Source organism: Rhamphochromis longiceps, linkage group LG11 (assembly GCF_057381845.1).
Source record: "Rhamphochromis longiceps isolate RC_006_pf linkage group LG11, R_longiceps_female_GT1.1, whole genome shotgun sequence".
In the NCBI taxonomy this organism is placed as follows: Eukaryota; Metazoa; Chordata; class Actinopteri; order Cichliformes; family Cichlidae; genus Rhamphochromis; species Rhamphochromis longiceps.
Window position 1 is genome coordinate 36956766 of NC_140567.1, and position 13451 is coordinate 36970216.

At 39.6% G+C, this 13451-nt stretch overlaps 1 protein-coding gene across 1 annotated transcript; it reads left to right on the plus strand.

Annotated features, from left to right (window-relative positions):
* The first annotated feature begins 267 nt into the window (after nt 1–267).
* On the plus strand, nt 268–12585 carry rab25b (RAB25, member RAS oncogene family b). Its single transcript, XM_085423881.1, has 6 exons — nt 268–384; nt 476–578; nt 7433–7628; nt 9694–9887; nt 10622–10702; nt 11955–12585. Exons 2-6 carry the CDS (start codon nt 542–544, stop codon nt 12068–12070), a joined length of 624 nt encoding a protein of 207 aa, XP_085280007.1. The 5' UTR covers nt 268–384; nt 476–541; the 3' UTR covers nt 12071–12585.
* The last annotated feature ends 866 nt before the right edge of the window (nt 12586–13451 follow it).

Sequence of the window (13451 nt, forward strand, 5' to 3'; positions counted from 1 at the left end):
AGAAAGTCTGTTTGTTGTCTGCACTTTGGTCTGTTATTGTCCAGGAGCTTGACCGGACAGGATGTACAGTGACAGGTGTGGTGATGCAGGGTAAGGTTTTTTGAAGGAGCATGTGAGCTCTGTTTCAGGGCAGTTTCGCTTCCTGGAGCCGTCTCCTCCACCAGGAGGCGTTTGAGAGTCCGCCTCTGCTGTACCTGCCACTGGCCCCACCTGTCCAACCTGCCCTGCAGTGACTCCATTATTTGGACACACCTCCACTGCTGCTCTGCCTTTTCCTGACTCAGGCCCCGCCTGCTGCAGGAGAACGACCTGGATACGCTCCACATGTCCTGTTTAAACAAGTCAGCCTTCTCTTAACTCACACGGGAGGGGAAGGATGTGAAGGTCAGGAAAGCTGTTGACTGCCACTCGTGTTAAAACCTTTTTTGCTGCCAGTTTCTTCCCTGAAGTCAAGCTGATTTTGGTCTCTGCTCAGTGTCATCTTACATCCTGTGATCAGACTGCTGTAAACTGGGAGGAGGCAACACTGAATGGACAAAACATGGGGTCAGATGAGGCTTACAACTTTGTCTTTAAGGGTGAGTAAATATCCTTCTGCACGCTTTAGTCAATCACCAGGCATATTCCCAAAGTGTCAGAAAGGTATCACACAGTAATGTCCAGTTGGACTCTAATTATACTTCCTTGTTTATGATTAACTTGGCAGTTTCCAGGAACAAGAGCAGAGGAGTATGCATGATTGTGTGTCAACAGAATGCCACAGATCAGTAATAAACGGTACACAGTGATGCACGACAGTGTGCACGTACAGTAGGTCTCTGGATGCAGCTCAGTCAGCTGTTTGAAATATTTGCTCCAGGTGAAATACAACAAAGCCGAGCAGTACTGTAGTGATATCATCATTTCAGCATATTGTTTCTGTGGGCGGACATGCATAATAGGGGCCATTGTTTAAATCAGGATGTGAACTTTCATTCCTGCTTGTCAAACTAGAGTGTCAACAAGAGCCAGTCTGCAGATGTCACGTTAGTAAATCTTCACTGTAAACAAATTATTTTCTGTTATTAAAAAAATCACCCGCTTTAGCTTTGATAGCACATTTTAATAATTTTATTTAGAATTCAGTCTGCACAACAGAGGAAGTATTTGCTCTATCGTGCTTTTCCACATGGTAGCATTTAAGGACCAGCACGTTTCAACCAAGTGGACACAACCGGGGCTATAATAATAATATTAATAATAATGAAGACAACTAACAGCCAGACCAAAGCGCTAATGTAGAAGCTTGGAAAAGCAGAATGGAAAACCAGTGGGTGACCTCACCATGCCTGTAGCCATCTTTTATATACAGTCTGTGGATTCAAATTTACATTGAAAATTTACATTCAGGAAGTTGGGGCTGTTGCTATGGGCAGAGAACTTTTTCTCTTTTTTTTTGCTTAAGTCATTTCCATACACACTGACTTCATTTATTCCAACTTTTGATACCGTCTACTTTCACAGACTCCCAATTAATGGAAAAACTAATATCCTGCTGCTTAAGGTGCTGAATTTCTCTTAATGAGCTCATCTTTATTCTTGGAATTAAAGTAGCTTTGCATGAGTCATGCTTGGGCCTTGGATCAGCCCCTCAGTTTTAGCTTTAATACATTTTTTTCTGAACGTCTCCCCTCTCGGAGGAGGGTGGAACAGCACAGTGGGTCTCCTGCATCCACAGCCAGAAAGAGCAACCCACTCTCTGTGACATCATATCCAAAAACAGAAAAAAAAACCCAGTCTGAAACGTACTGTCATGCTAGTGTGAGTTTCCACTTCCATGAATGTGAGAGTCCGAATCAGCTAGTGAACACGAAGCCCTGCAGACGCCCACGCTTTTTGTGGCCAGATGGACGCGACTGCAGAACACTACAGTGCAAAATATACTTCACCTTGTACTTCAGTATAATAGGCAGGACAAGTCATAATAGCAGGCTTTTTATTTATTTAGATGCTACAGCAACTATTCATTGTCCACACACCGACCCCCTACCTCAGGTCTACATTTGCCTCCAAAGGCACTGGGATCACACACAGACTCACCCAGCAAATGGTATTATTGTGGATTATAGAGCATTGTGGTGTATGTCCTAACGCTCTGTGTCCATATTCCCAGATAAAATCAGAACAACCGAAAAAGAATCTTAAAAATCACGACACAGCTTTGCCACAAAAACTCTGTCGGTATGATAAAGACTTTAATCTTTAAACACTTCACAGGACAAAGGGGGCTTTATTGTAACCAAAGCATGCAGGCATGTGTTGGCTACTCCTTCCACAGTGTTTTCACAGCAAACATTTTAATTTATCAGCACGCAGCCACAAGTGAATTCATCACATTAATGACTCCTGTCTTCTGCTTAAGGAGAGCCTCAGCACTGTGAATGCTGGCTCACTGGACCAGTTTACTGAAACACTTAATGAAGCTGGGGTCATTGTTGGTGTAGTGAAATCCATACCTGTGCTTTTCCTGCTTTGACAAGACAAATAATCTGTTGTGAAAAAGGCCTACAGGCAATGAGATGCAAATGTGACTCATAGTAACTCTTACAAAGGGGTAGCACGGTGGTTTGTGCTGCCGCCTGACTGCATCAGTGATCTGGGTGTGAACCTGCTGGTCTGTATTGAGATTTTTCCAGGTTCCCCAGATTTCTGCCAAAGTCCAAAGACATGTTAGTCAATTGGTTAATTGGCCTAAGGTGTTAGCAAACGTGGGTGTATCTTCAGATATTCACCAAGTATCATTATACCCTAAATAGTGCACTAAAAGTATCTAACTGTGCCTCATAATAAGTAGTGTGCAACCAGTGGTCACCATCCAGACACTGTAAACCATCATGCATCCTGCTGTAGGACAAATTACTGCATGCACGAGGAGCGAGAGCAGCACATCACCACCAAGTTTTTGTGTTTCTGAAAAGAGCTCTCACCAAAATGAGGTTTTAAAAATCATTTTTCCCTGGAAGTTTTGCTTCTAATGGACACTCGTTATTGCAGTATTGATCTTGACAGTGAAGGGATGTTTCTCTGGCTGATAAACGTTAACAAACTTCCCAGGAAACCAAATCTACCAAACCAAAACTAGAGGCCTTTTTCAGCATGTGTGCAGGCCTCAATCCATCCAACGATAGCTCAAAGAAACTAATCAGTGAAATCAGTTTGAGCAGATTTTTGGAAAAGGAGGTATTGTATTAGTGTTCAATTCAATTCAGTTTTATTTATATAGCGCCAAATTTGGTGTTCCTGTCTCTTCATTTTGCCTAAAATGCTTTGCTGTATAAATTTAAATAAAATTGAATTGGTAATTAGATATTAAAATTAATTAGCAGGCTTATGTACATACTAATATTGACTCTTTCAAATGAACATGTAGGATGCCATTATGAACATTTAATGTGGTTTTGGTATTGTTAAGTATAACTGTAGATCTGAAGGCAGGGTTGAGGTGACACGCACACATTTGTCCCCCAGTAAAATTAAGAATTATGATTACAAAGGTGCAAAAGTAAATAAAACAATATACAAGAAAAGAACACTACATGCACTGTATACATGATATTTGGGTTACAGGAAACATTGTAGGGTGTGTACCATGGCATCTTAATAAAATATAATAAATAATGTGGTGGTGGAAGCGCTATTACTGAACCTTTTGTGGAAAATGTAGTTAGTAGAGTAAGTTATGCAATAGTTTTTTCTCTTTGTTCAGAAGTGTTTTTGCTAGGTTGCTGACTAATCTTAAGATAATGTTGCCTGTCCTCCTTAGATTTAAAGCCAGTTGAAATGTAAATGATTTATAAAAATCATCCAAAGCATTTGCAACTGCAGAGAGTTTTGAGCATGGACACAAATCCTGCAAAATCGTATTTGAGCTATAAAGTCCAGGTGTTTAGAAATGACAGCAGGTTTGGCTCTACGTGCATATTGAAACAGGCTGCTGCTCAAACAAAATAAAACTGATATCGGACAGAAGCCTCAGCTCTCACAGGGACCAAAGAGTTAATCATACCCACATGTGTGCTAACTCGGGAGGGACAATATTAAATAGAAAAGCTGAGAATAATTACATGACAATGGTACAGAATGCCAGAGAGCTTCACGCCTGATTTTTATTTTTCTTAAAGAAAGAAACAAACAAAAAGAAGCCTTTCCACCATAAACATGTAAAAGGTCCTAACTGATGTATAAAACTTCAGCAAAATTCCCCAAATGAAGTGTTTCCTGGGGGATGACCAGCAGACCACAAGCTCCTCCCACTGCTGTAAGTGAACCCTACATTCACCCGTTAAGGTGTTTAGTTTCAACCTGCAGCAGAACTGTGTACATTACACCAACTACATTTCCAGGCCTGAAGGTCATGACAGCAAAGTAAAGCAAAGAAAGTGAAAATTTAAGCTTTTGGCCTCCTGAGGATCAAACCAGACTGGCCACATGCTCGAAGGCCGCTTGTCCTGTGTTGCTATGGAAACATGAGGCATTGTTTGATTAGAAGTTACTCAGTAGACAAGGAGAAAAGGGGGGAGCAAAAGCAGCGCACTTATCTTGGTGAACAATAACCTAAAATATTCTTCAGCAGGACCTCAGACTTCAGGTCAAACATAGGCACAGCTTACTTATTTGTCTTTTTAGATTTTATGGGACTCAGCCAGTGTTAAGGTGCGGAAAATAGCACTTTTTATGTCCTGTGGCTCAGAGAGTTAAAAAAAAAGGAAAACAAATTATTTTCAAACCCTGACTGATGTTGATTCAAGGAAACAGCAGTGTGGAGAAAACAATCTCCCAGAATTTATTTGCTTTTCTGCAGCTTTCAATAAATCCAAAACAGCAGATGGAGTTTTGCTCAGTTGTTGTTTGGTTTTGTTGGAGTTCTTTTTCACATTTTTGAAAGCTGTTGGCCATGTTAGACAAGGTTCAAAGTTCCTTCGCAAGACTTAGAAAAGAAGATAAGTTAAAAAAAAAGTGTCACTCCACAGTTAAATTAGTAACTGCTCTGACATTGTAAATCACACCGGCTTTTTCAGCAGATGGAAGTGGAAAATTAACACGTTGCATTAATGGGCAACCCTGATGATGAAGAACAGTTACGAAGAACTAGATCTTATGGTGAGATTGTTTTCTCAGCATTTAGCGTGGTAATGGAACATTGCTACAGCTCCAATAGCGTGTTCATGCAGTCAACAATTTACTGCTATCAAGGTGAAGAACTGATCACGTCTTTACTTTAAATATCTTCAACCCTGCTGAGAGTCTGTCTCTAAAAATAACAGTTTTCAGCATATGTGAGTTTAAACTGGCAAATGCTGAATTTAGTCTCGTGATAAAAATCTTTAAGTACTTTAGATTTCCCGGTAACTGCACATATACACAAAAAAATTTATCTTTTGCTATTTGAGAATTCTTGATTTAAATGTTCCATGCAGTTGCAGGGAGAAATAAGCTCTTCACGTTTGTAATAGTTAGACTGATGAACGGGGGTGGGGAATTAATGTTTCCAAGGAGCCATATGAGAGCCTGGGACTGCTGTGGAGGGCTGCACCACTAAGCTGAACTCAATTCTGCCCAAATTTATTAAATTGAACTTGTATAAGCTTACTGGTATGGCCCTCCTGGGACAACAGTCCCAGTTTACTTCACATCCCTGTTTCCAAAGGCAGACTTACCACTCAGCAGCTGTCTGTGTAGAGCTCCATGGAACTTATTTGCGCAGTAATTTTAAAACATTATTAAAATGTAACTTTTACTTTAATATTCACTGGGACATCATAGACTCACTAGTTATTTATGTAATAAATAAATAATACTTTTGTAGAATCCTCTTATTCTTGGACATGTGTACACCCCGACATCACGCATTTCTTTGTTGTGGACGGCTGGTCACTATAGCGGTCGGTCCAGGCTCTGGTTGCCCAGGTAAACCATCTCTGTCATTGGTAGGGTTTTTAGCTCACCTCAAACTTAAAAGTTTCACTAAACCACTGAATAACTTCTTGCATTGATGTTTTTTTATAATGTGCATGGATAGAAATTGCTTGCCAGCTGACTCTATCCAAAAAATCTATTCACTACCACATCTAAAATTTCACTGATTTATCCCTTAAAACACCTTTAGAAACTCTTTACAAAATGACATTTGATGCACTGAGTAGGTTTAGTTTTATGGGACAACATTGCCAGGCTAGTTGTTTGCCTCTTCAGTATTTATTTACACTAATCTAGATAAAGATAAATACAGATAAAGATACAGAAAAACTACATTTTTTAGAGCCACATCCGGGCAGGAAGTATAGACATCAGGCTTGTATTTCCTCGTTAATAATGAGCTGAAGCTGAGATTAGGAACAAGATGGGGTTAACAAATATCAAAAACAGTATGTCATAATTAATGGCTTTGAAGATGTCATAACACCTTGGCTCACTGAATCTACAGCAGTTACATGTAACTTCATCTTATCCAGTTATTCACTGGTCTCATTTTTTCTGTTTTCTTTGTGTGGTCATACTTTTTTATCTTTGTCAATTAAGCCAAGCCTCTTTTTTCTCTCTGAGTCAGCTACTTAACAACTGAAACCCAAATATTAGTCACTGACATGTACACAGGGGGTGTCTGTGTTACTTCTCCTGTTTACTCAGTAGGTAGGTTGCTCTGGCAAAAAGGAAGTAGCAGTTGAACTCGTTCCACCTGATTTGGAATAACTTTGCAGATGGTTTTATTTCCAAAAACAACGGCTTGTTCGTGGAAAAGAGAAAAAGACCCCAAAGGCTTTCAGTTTTCCAGGAGGGAAACGTGTGTTTCACAGAATTTATAAATGAAGGAGAAAAAAACACAATCTGCAGCGCATTAAAAGAAAATACATTTTAAAAATATTAATCAGTCACACCAAGAACAATGAACGGCCCAGAAAAAGGTTAGGATCTGTGTGCTGCACAGCTTCACTCAGAAATAAAAACACTGCCTAAAGCCAAACTGTGAAAGAAAAAATAAACTGTCACACTTATTTACTGCTGTTAATAAATCAAATAAGCAGCTGATTGTACAGCCACCCTCTCGTCCAGTGTACACTGAGATATACTCAAACCCCACAAACTACAACTAAGCAGAGGCGTTTAACTCTGTTTGCCCTCTATCTGCATTCTTTCCTCTGCGTGCTTTACCTCAAATAATTAACTCTTTCACCATGAAGTTATTTCCTGATTGTGCAATTAGCCCAATGTCAGACAGCAAATACTGTGGATTTATGGAGCAACTACAGGAGACACACCTAGGCATAAGACAAAAATGGTTGTAAAGGATGAAGTGGATCTCGGGGGATTGGCTTTGTTAGTTTTGCAATGGCTGAGTGCAGGCTTTCAACAAAAAAAGAAATGTCTAATTAAAATTTCTCTCTGTCCTCTGCAGTGGTTCTAATAGGAGAGTCTGGTGTAGGAAAGAGCAATTTGTTGTCCCGCTTCACCAAAAATGAATTTAACCATGACAGCCGCACAACCATCGGGGTGGAGTTCAGCACACGGACAGTGCTGCTCAACAACTTCACCATCAAAGCTCAGATCTGGGACACTGCTGGGCTGGAGCGATACCGGGCCATCACATCTGCGTGAGTATATACTACTAATATCCCACTAATAAATGAGAATAATTACAGAAGGTTATGGTAGCTCACTACCCAGTAATTATATTGTAATTATAAAATGCACATGCATAATAGGGGTTATTGTTCAAATCAGGATGTGAACTTTCATTCCTGCTTATCAAAATACAACGTCAACAAGAACCAGTCTGCAGATGTCGTGTTAGTAAAACTTCACTGTGAACAAGTTATGTTCTGTCATTTGTTAATTGACAGAAAATGTCCTTTTTTAAACTGTTGAGTTGTAAAAAAATCACAAATTTCTATAGTAGATAGTGAAAAGCACTTTCTTTAATTGTTTCTCTAATATTTAATTACTTTGGCATAGCCTAAATGGCTACAGGGGAAGTCTTTATCAGTAGGAAAATCTGCACAACTTATGAACATCCAGTGTGCCGGATTGAAGTCTGTGCCAGGCCAACTCCGACCCCCTGGCTTCATGTTTGCTTTACGTCATTTTGATCAGGTTCCTGTAGGAACTACTTTCTTTCTACTCAACTACGCATACCAACTGTGTCCTTGTGCAGGAGCAGGCGTGACAAAAATCCTGTGCTTAACAGGACACAAAGGCAACTCCCTCAGATGATCTGTATTGACAGTTTGCTTCCCACTTGGCCAGCGTAGTTGGGCTGAAACAGCTAAATTCACTAATGAATAACGCTACAGTCCAGAAAAAAATCATTACATTCTTTTTCCAGGATGTCACATAATGCCTTCTTGTCAGCTGTCACCACAGTCTCACCATTATGCACAAGGTGTCTGTCAACATCAGTGTTGTCATACAACAGTCCCATTTTATAGACCTACAAAGTCCACATTAGGAGGCTGTAACCTAGTCATGTCATCTTGCATGACCCTATTTTATCTAGGTCATTGTATCAGTCCATATGGGATAGGGGGAACTAGAGACTCCAGTTTTCATAGGTCAGGGCAGGTTGCCATTCTATCTGAATGCTAGCACATGCAGAAAACTCTGCTGCAATCAGTGTTTGTTAAAATCAACAATCAGTATGTGCAACTCTTGTCTTAAATCAAGTTTATTAATCTAAACTGGTGGGTATAAAATAATGGTTCACATTGCAATCTTCTTTTGTCACTAATATGTGTTCTTCATTAAGAATGCATCTTAAAAATGTGTGACTTTTATGCACACCTGCAAACCGACACGCACAATGCTTTTGCAGTCCACATGCCTGTTTTCCTGCTGCTTAGTTGTTGAGCAAACCTGTATGTCGACATCTTAAGGCGGTGCTGTTATCAGCCAAAACAGCCACGAGGACAGGTGCTGATCCTCGGTTACCTCCCGCATTACCTGAAAAACCACAAGCACATTCTTGTCTCCATTTTCTTTCCAACTGGCACATTTAAAATCCACTTGTTAGGACAGTGATGTTCCTTTGAACACTCAGTGCTTCTCTCTTCCAACTGATTCAGTATTTTTTTTCTTCCCTAATTAAACTAGAAGGATTAAGAGTGTGGAAACGGGTTTTAAAACAATAGAACCATGTCCGTTTTATTTTTAAGACACGGGGAAATCTGAGGATATGCTACACCACTGGATTAGCTCTTTTCTGACAGCGTGGCTTTTTGAGTAATTACTGGCCAACTTATTCCAGTATGCAAATTCTCACTCCCATGGAATTTCCCATTTGTGCTGTAACAAGCAGCTAAAACCTATTAAAGTGGAATTAATTATGCTGCTGGAAGAGGAGAGCAGAATTGTGATTGTTGGGGAAGTATTGACTGGTTCGTAACTTCAGAGCAATCAGAAGTCATTAATTAATTTTTTTCAATGGACGGCGGCAGGAGCTGCCTATTATGCTTCCATACTGGCGACAGCTGAAACTAATACCATAAGCACTTGAGTACATATGTCCATCTACTCCCTCCTTATGAACACGATGTCACTCTGATGATTTTTAATCTGATTTTTTTTTTTTAAATCACTTCATAATTATCGCTGTCATTTAGCTGCTTAGTTCAAGCGTAAAGATTTCTGTGTGCAACTGTAAAGGCTGCCTCATCCTAACAGGTATTACAGAGGTGCTGTTGGAGCCCTGCTGGTCTATGACATCACCAAACACCTCACCTACGAGAGTGTGGAGCGCTGGCTAAAGGAGCTTTATGAACATGCTGACCCCCACATTGTGGTAATGCTGGTAGGCAACAAGACTGACCTGGAGTCAGAGAGATCAGTGCCTAATGAGGAGGCCAAAGACTTTGCAGGTACAAAGTCAACAAGTGCTAAACCTAGAAATTAGTGCATGTGTTCTGTTCTATTTACCGTTAATGGGAATTTTTTGTGTTGCCCCAACAAAACTGAGAACAGCATTTCACTTGAGAGAAAAGGTACAGAAAGGATCTCTGTGATTTCACAGAACCTGTCAGCTGCATGTTTCCTGTTTTTAGCAACAACTAAAAGCAAAAATATGATTTTTGCAAGAAGAGGAGATTGAGATTTTAAAGAAGAACATGTTGATACAGAGTGAAATTCTATGTTTCCAACATATAATGATGTTCAAATGCAGCTTCAAACCCCAAGACGTATGTCAGAGAATTATAAAGACTAAGAAATGTTACTCAAAAATGTTGCGCCTGCATTTCATTTCCAAAGCAAAACATCTTTGATGTTTTTGAAATGTTATCAACTTTTGTGAAAAATGATTATGTTTTCACTTTTGTGCTTGCTTTATTCACATCCAGGACTGCAGCAGAATTTAATTTCTGATAATTATGGAGACTATTACTGTGTCTATGAAATCAAGTCAAATTCCTGTTCAATCATTCTTTGTGGCTCTAATTTCCTATTATTTGATTAAAGCTAGAGTATGCAATGTTATTACAGAGCGCATTTCAAACACCCCAATGTTAAAACTAGAGACACAATTTGATAAAAGTGAAAAATAAAATAAGCACAGATGTGAATTTAATCATGAATGTTTGTATCATTATTAATACAGAGAAGAAAGGCCTTTTCTTCCTGGAAACCTCAGCCTTGGATTCTACAAATGTAGAAGCAGCATTTACCACTGTCTTAGCAGGTAATATATATATTTATTTATGTTTACACATGCTTCATGTGTTTTTATATTGCTGATATAAATAAATGCCATTTCTCCTTGCCTTTCCTTTTCCTACATTTTGTGAAAATTTACTATAAATTATGCATCTGTTACCCTTACTCTTACCAATTTTTCCACTCCTGTGGTCAGTTCCTCTTTCCAATATAGAATATGTTCCAGAAACAGCAGGAAATCCAGTGATATCTATTTATATCATGCTTTTCACAGGCAAATGTTTTACAGAAGACAAACGTAACAATAAAAATTTAATAAAGAAAAAGAAAAGCAGGAAGGTAAGGGATTAAATAATCTAAAAGAATACATTAAATATACAATAAAAAAAGGATGAAAATGATCCCAATTAGAAGAAAAGAGACACAGTAAACAAAAGCCAGTGAAGAACAATGATAGCATTATACGACAAAAGTGTAAATATAAGCAGAACTGACAAAACTTAACCCGTACTGCTTTTATAGGAATTAAGAGGTTGTTGCTACTCAAATGCACTTCAGCTGTCAGCTATCAGCTGATCATCGGCGAGTGTGAGCACCTGTATAAAAGGCTCGCAGGCCTGGAGCATTCAGCTGCCATGGAGGAAAGACATTTTGGAGAAGCAACTCCTGAGAAGGGCTATAAACCCGTTTACAAACAATTTAAAGTCCATCATTGTGCAGTGGAAATAATTCAAGGCAGTTACCAGATATCCCAGGAGGATAGGTCTCATCAAATTCACCCCAAGATCAGATCATGCAATGCTAAGAGAAACCACAAAGGACCAAAAGCTACCTCTGAGACTACAGGCCTCAGTTAGCATGTTAAAGGTTAAAGTTCATGACAGTACAATTAGAACAAGAGTGAATAAGTGTGTCTTGTTTGGAATAGTAATCAAAAGAAAGCCTCTTCTCTTGCATCTGGACAAACCACACATTTTCTGGATCAATGTGCTTTGGACAGACGACCCAAAGCAAACTCAATATATGAGCACAAACACCTCCGACCAACTGTCAAGCACAGTGGTGGAGCCACATTTTTGAAAGGTTTGAGCGCTGCTTATTACATAGCATAGAAAATCATGGTGGACGTGCCAGTTATTAGTAAATTTCTAATCATAGCCTTCTATACTTTTGTGCGGCCCAGAACCATGGTATTACTGTGTTTTATTTTGTTAACCACTTTTCTACTTTTTCATTCTTTCTGCGCCATCATATATATATCAATTTCATGCCATTAGAGATTCACAAGAAGGTAAGCAGTAAGGAAGTGGTCCGAGGCCCCATGAGTGCAGTTACCCTGAACAGCCCTAAAGCAGAAGACACAGAGAAGAAGTCCTGCTGCAAGAACATCTGACCCCACCATCCTTCAGGACTCGGGCGTCACGGTGGGGAACTCCTCCTTTTGCCCCAAGCTGGAATTTGTTGGAGGCAACCTCAGACACCAGTATAAATGGTTCTGGCTTGAATGCTGCAACTTTGAATTGACTGATTTAAGAGTGGTAGAGCCGGCATGGTGGTAAGATGCATTAAAACGACAGTTGAAAATGTGAACAGATGGAGCTGGAAACCACCAGCAGTCTTTTAAGTTACTTCTTCACTACTGAACAAAGGTCAAAGGTGAAACTAAATTGTGTTACCTGTCAGATTATTCATAATCCATTCAGGGAATTGAAAACACATCATAGTGTGTATGATGTCTAAAATATGAGGACGCATGTTTCAATGTTTTTTCTTATAATCAGCAGCTTGATTGGTGGAAATGTTTGTATTCATTGTGAGTGTTGCTGTCACTGCTGAGCGTGTGCTCCAGCTGGTTATCTATGATGAGACTGATTACATATCTGTTAAGAAATAAATGGAGACAAATTACCCACTGTGTATTTTTGTGTCTGTCCCTTTGTGGGTTTTGTGCACCCATCTTCTGATGTCTGCTTCCAGCAAGATAACCTGCCATGACACACAGCTCAAACCATCTCAAACTGGTTACGTGAACACTAAAGGAATTCACTGTACCCAAATCCCTCCACAGAGGAATGGGAGATTAACATCACTGCTGTGGAGCTGACAAATCTCTTGATGTTATCATGTCAATATGGATCAAAATCTGAGAAATGTTTGCAGTACCTTGATGAATCTCTGCCGCACCGAGGCAGTCCAAGCTAATACTCACAAGGTGCACCTAAAAATGTGTCCACTGAAGCTCTAAGCTCTGGAAACAATGAGTGAGCAGCTCTGAGGGCTTTACCGTATATGTAAATCAGCAAATGACAATAATTTACAGAAAGCACATTTACATTGTTTTCAGTTTAATTTCAACTTCAGCTCGAGACTGAGACCATAAAAGCATCACAGAAATGTTTAAGGTTGAACTAATAACCCAAGTGAGCAGCAGGACTATTTTCTTATAAAGGTTTTCTAACCAGAGGAGTTGCCTTCTGCTGGCCATTAGACAGAATGCAGGTTTAAGGACCCTCCATATTGACTTCACTGTTTAAATGCTGAGCCACATCAAATTTTTGTAAATGTTTGTAACATCTGTGGTTTTCCTTAACGTCTTCAGACTATATTGTGACTATCCAATTCAGCTTTGCCAGGGCGATGGAGCTTATTCCAACCAGGCATGAGTCAGGGTACATCCTGGACAGGTCACAAGTCTATTACAGGAGTAGCACAGAGGCAGACACCATTAACACCTACAGTCACTTTACCATCATCAGTTTACAGAATAGGCATGT

Excerpts from the sequence above, each read along its gene's own strand:
- rab25b (XM_085423881.1), top strand. The coding sequence starts at position 542 with ATGGGGTCAGATGAGGCTTACAACTTTGTCTTTAAGG. Across the intron at positions 7,629-9,693 it reads TACCGGGCCATCACATCTGC|GTATTACAGAGGTGCTGTTG; the intron begins GTGAGTATATAC and ends TCATCCTAACAG. Across the intron at positions 9,888-10,621 it reads GGAGGCCAAAGACTTTGCAG|AGAAGAAAGGCCTTTTCTTC; the intron begins GTACAAAGTCAA and ends TTATTAATACAG.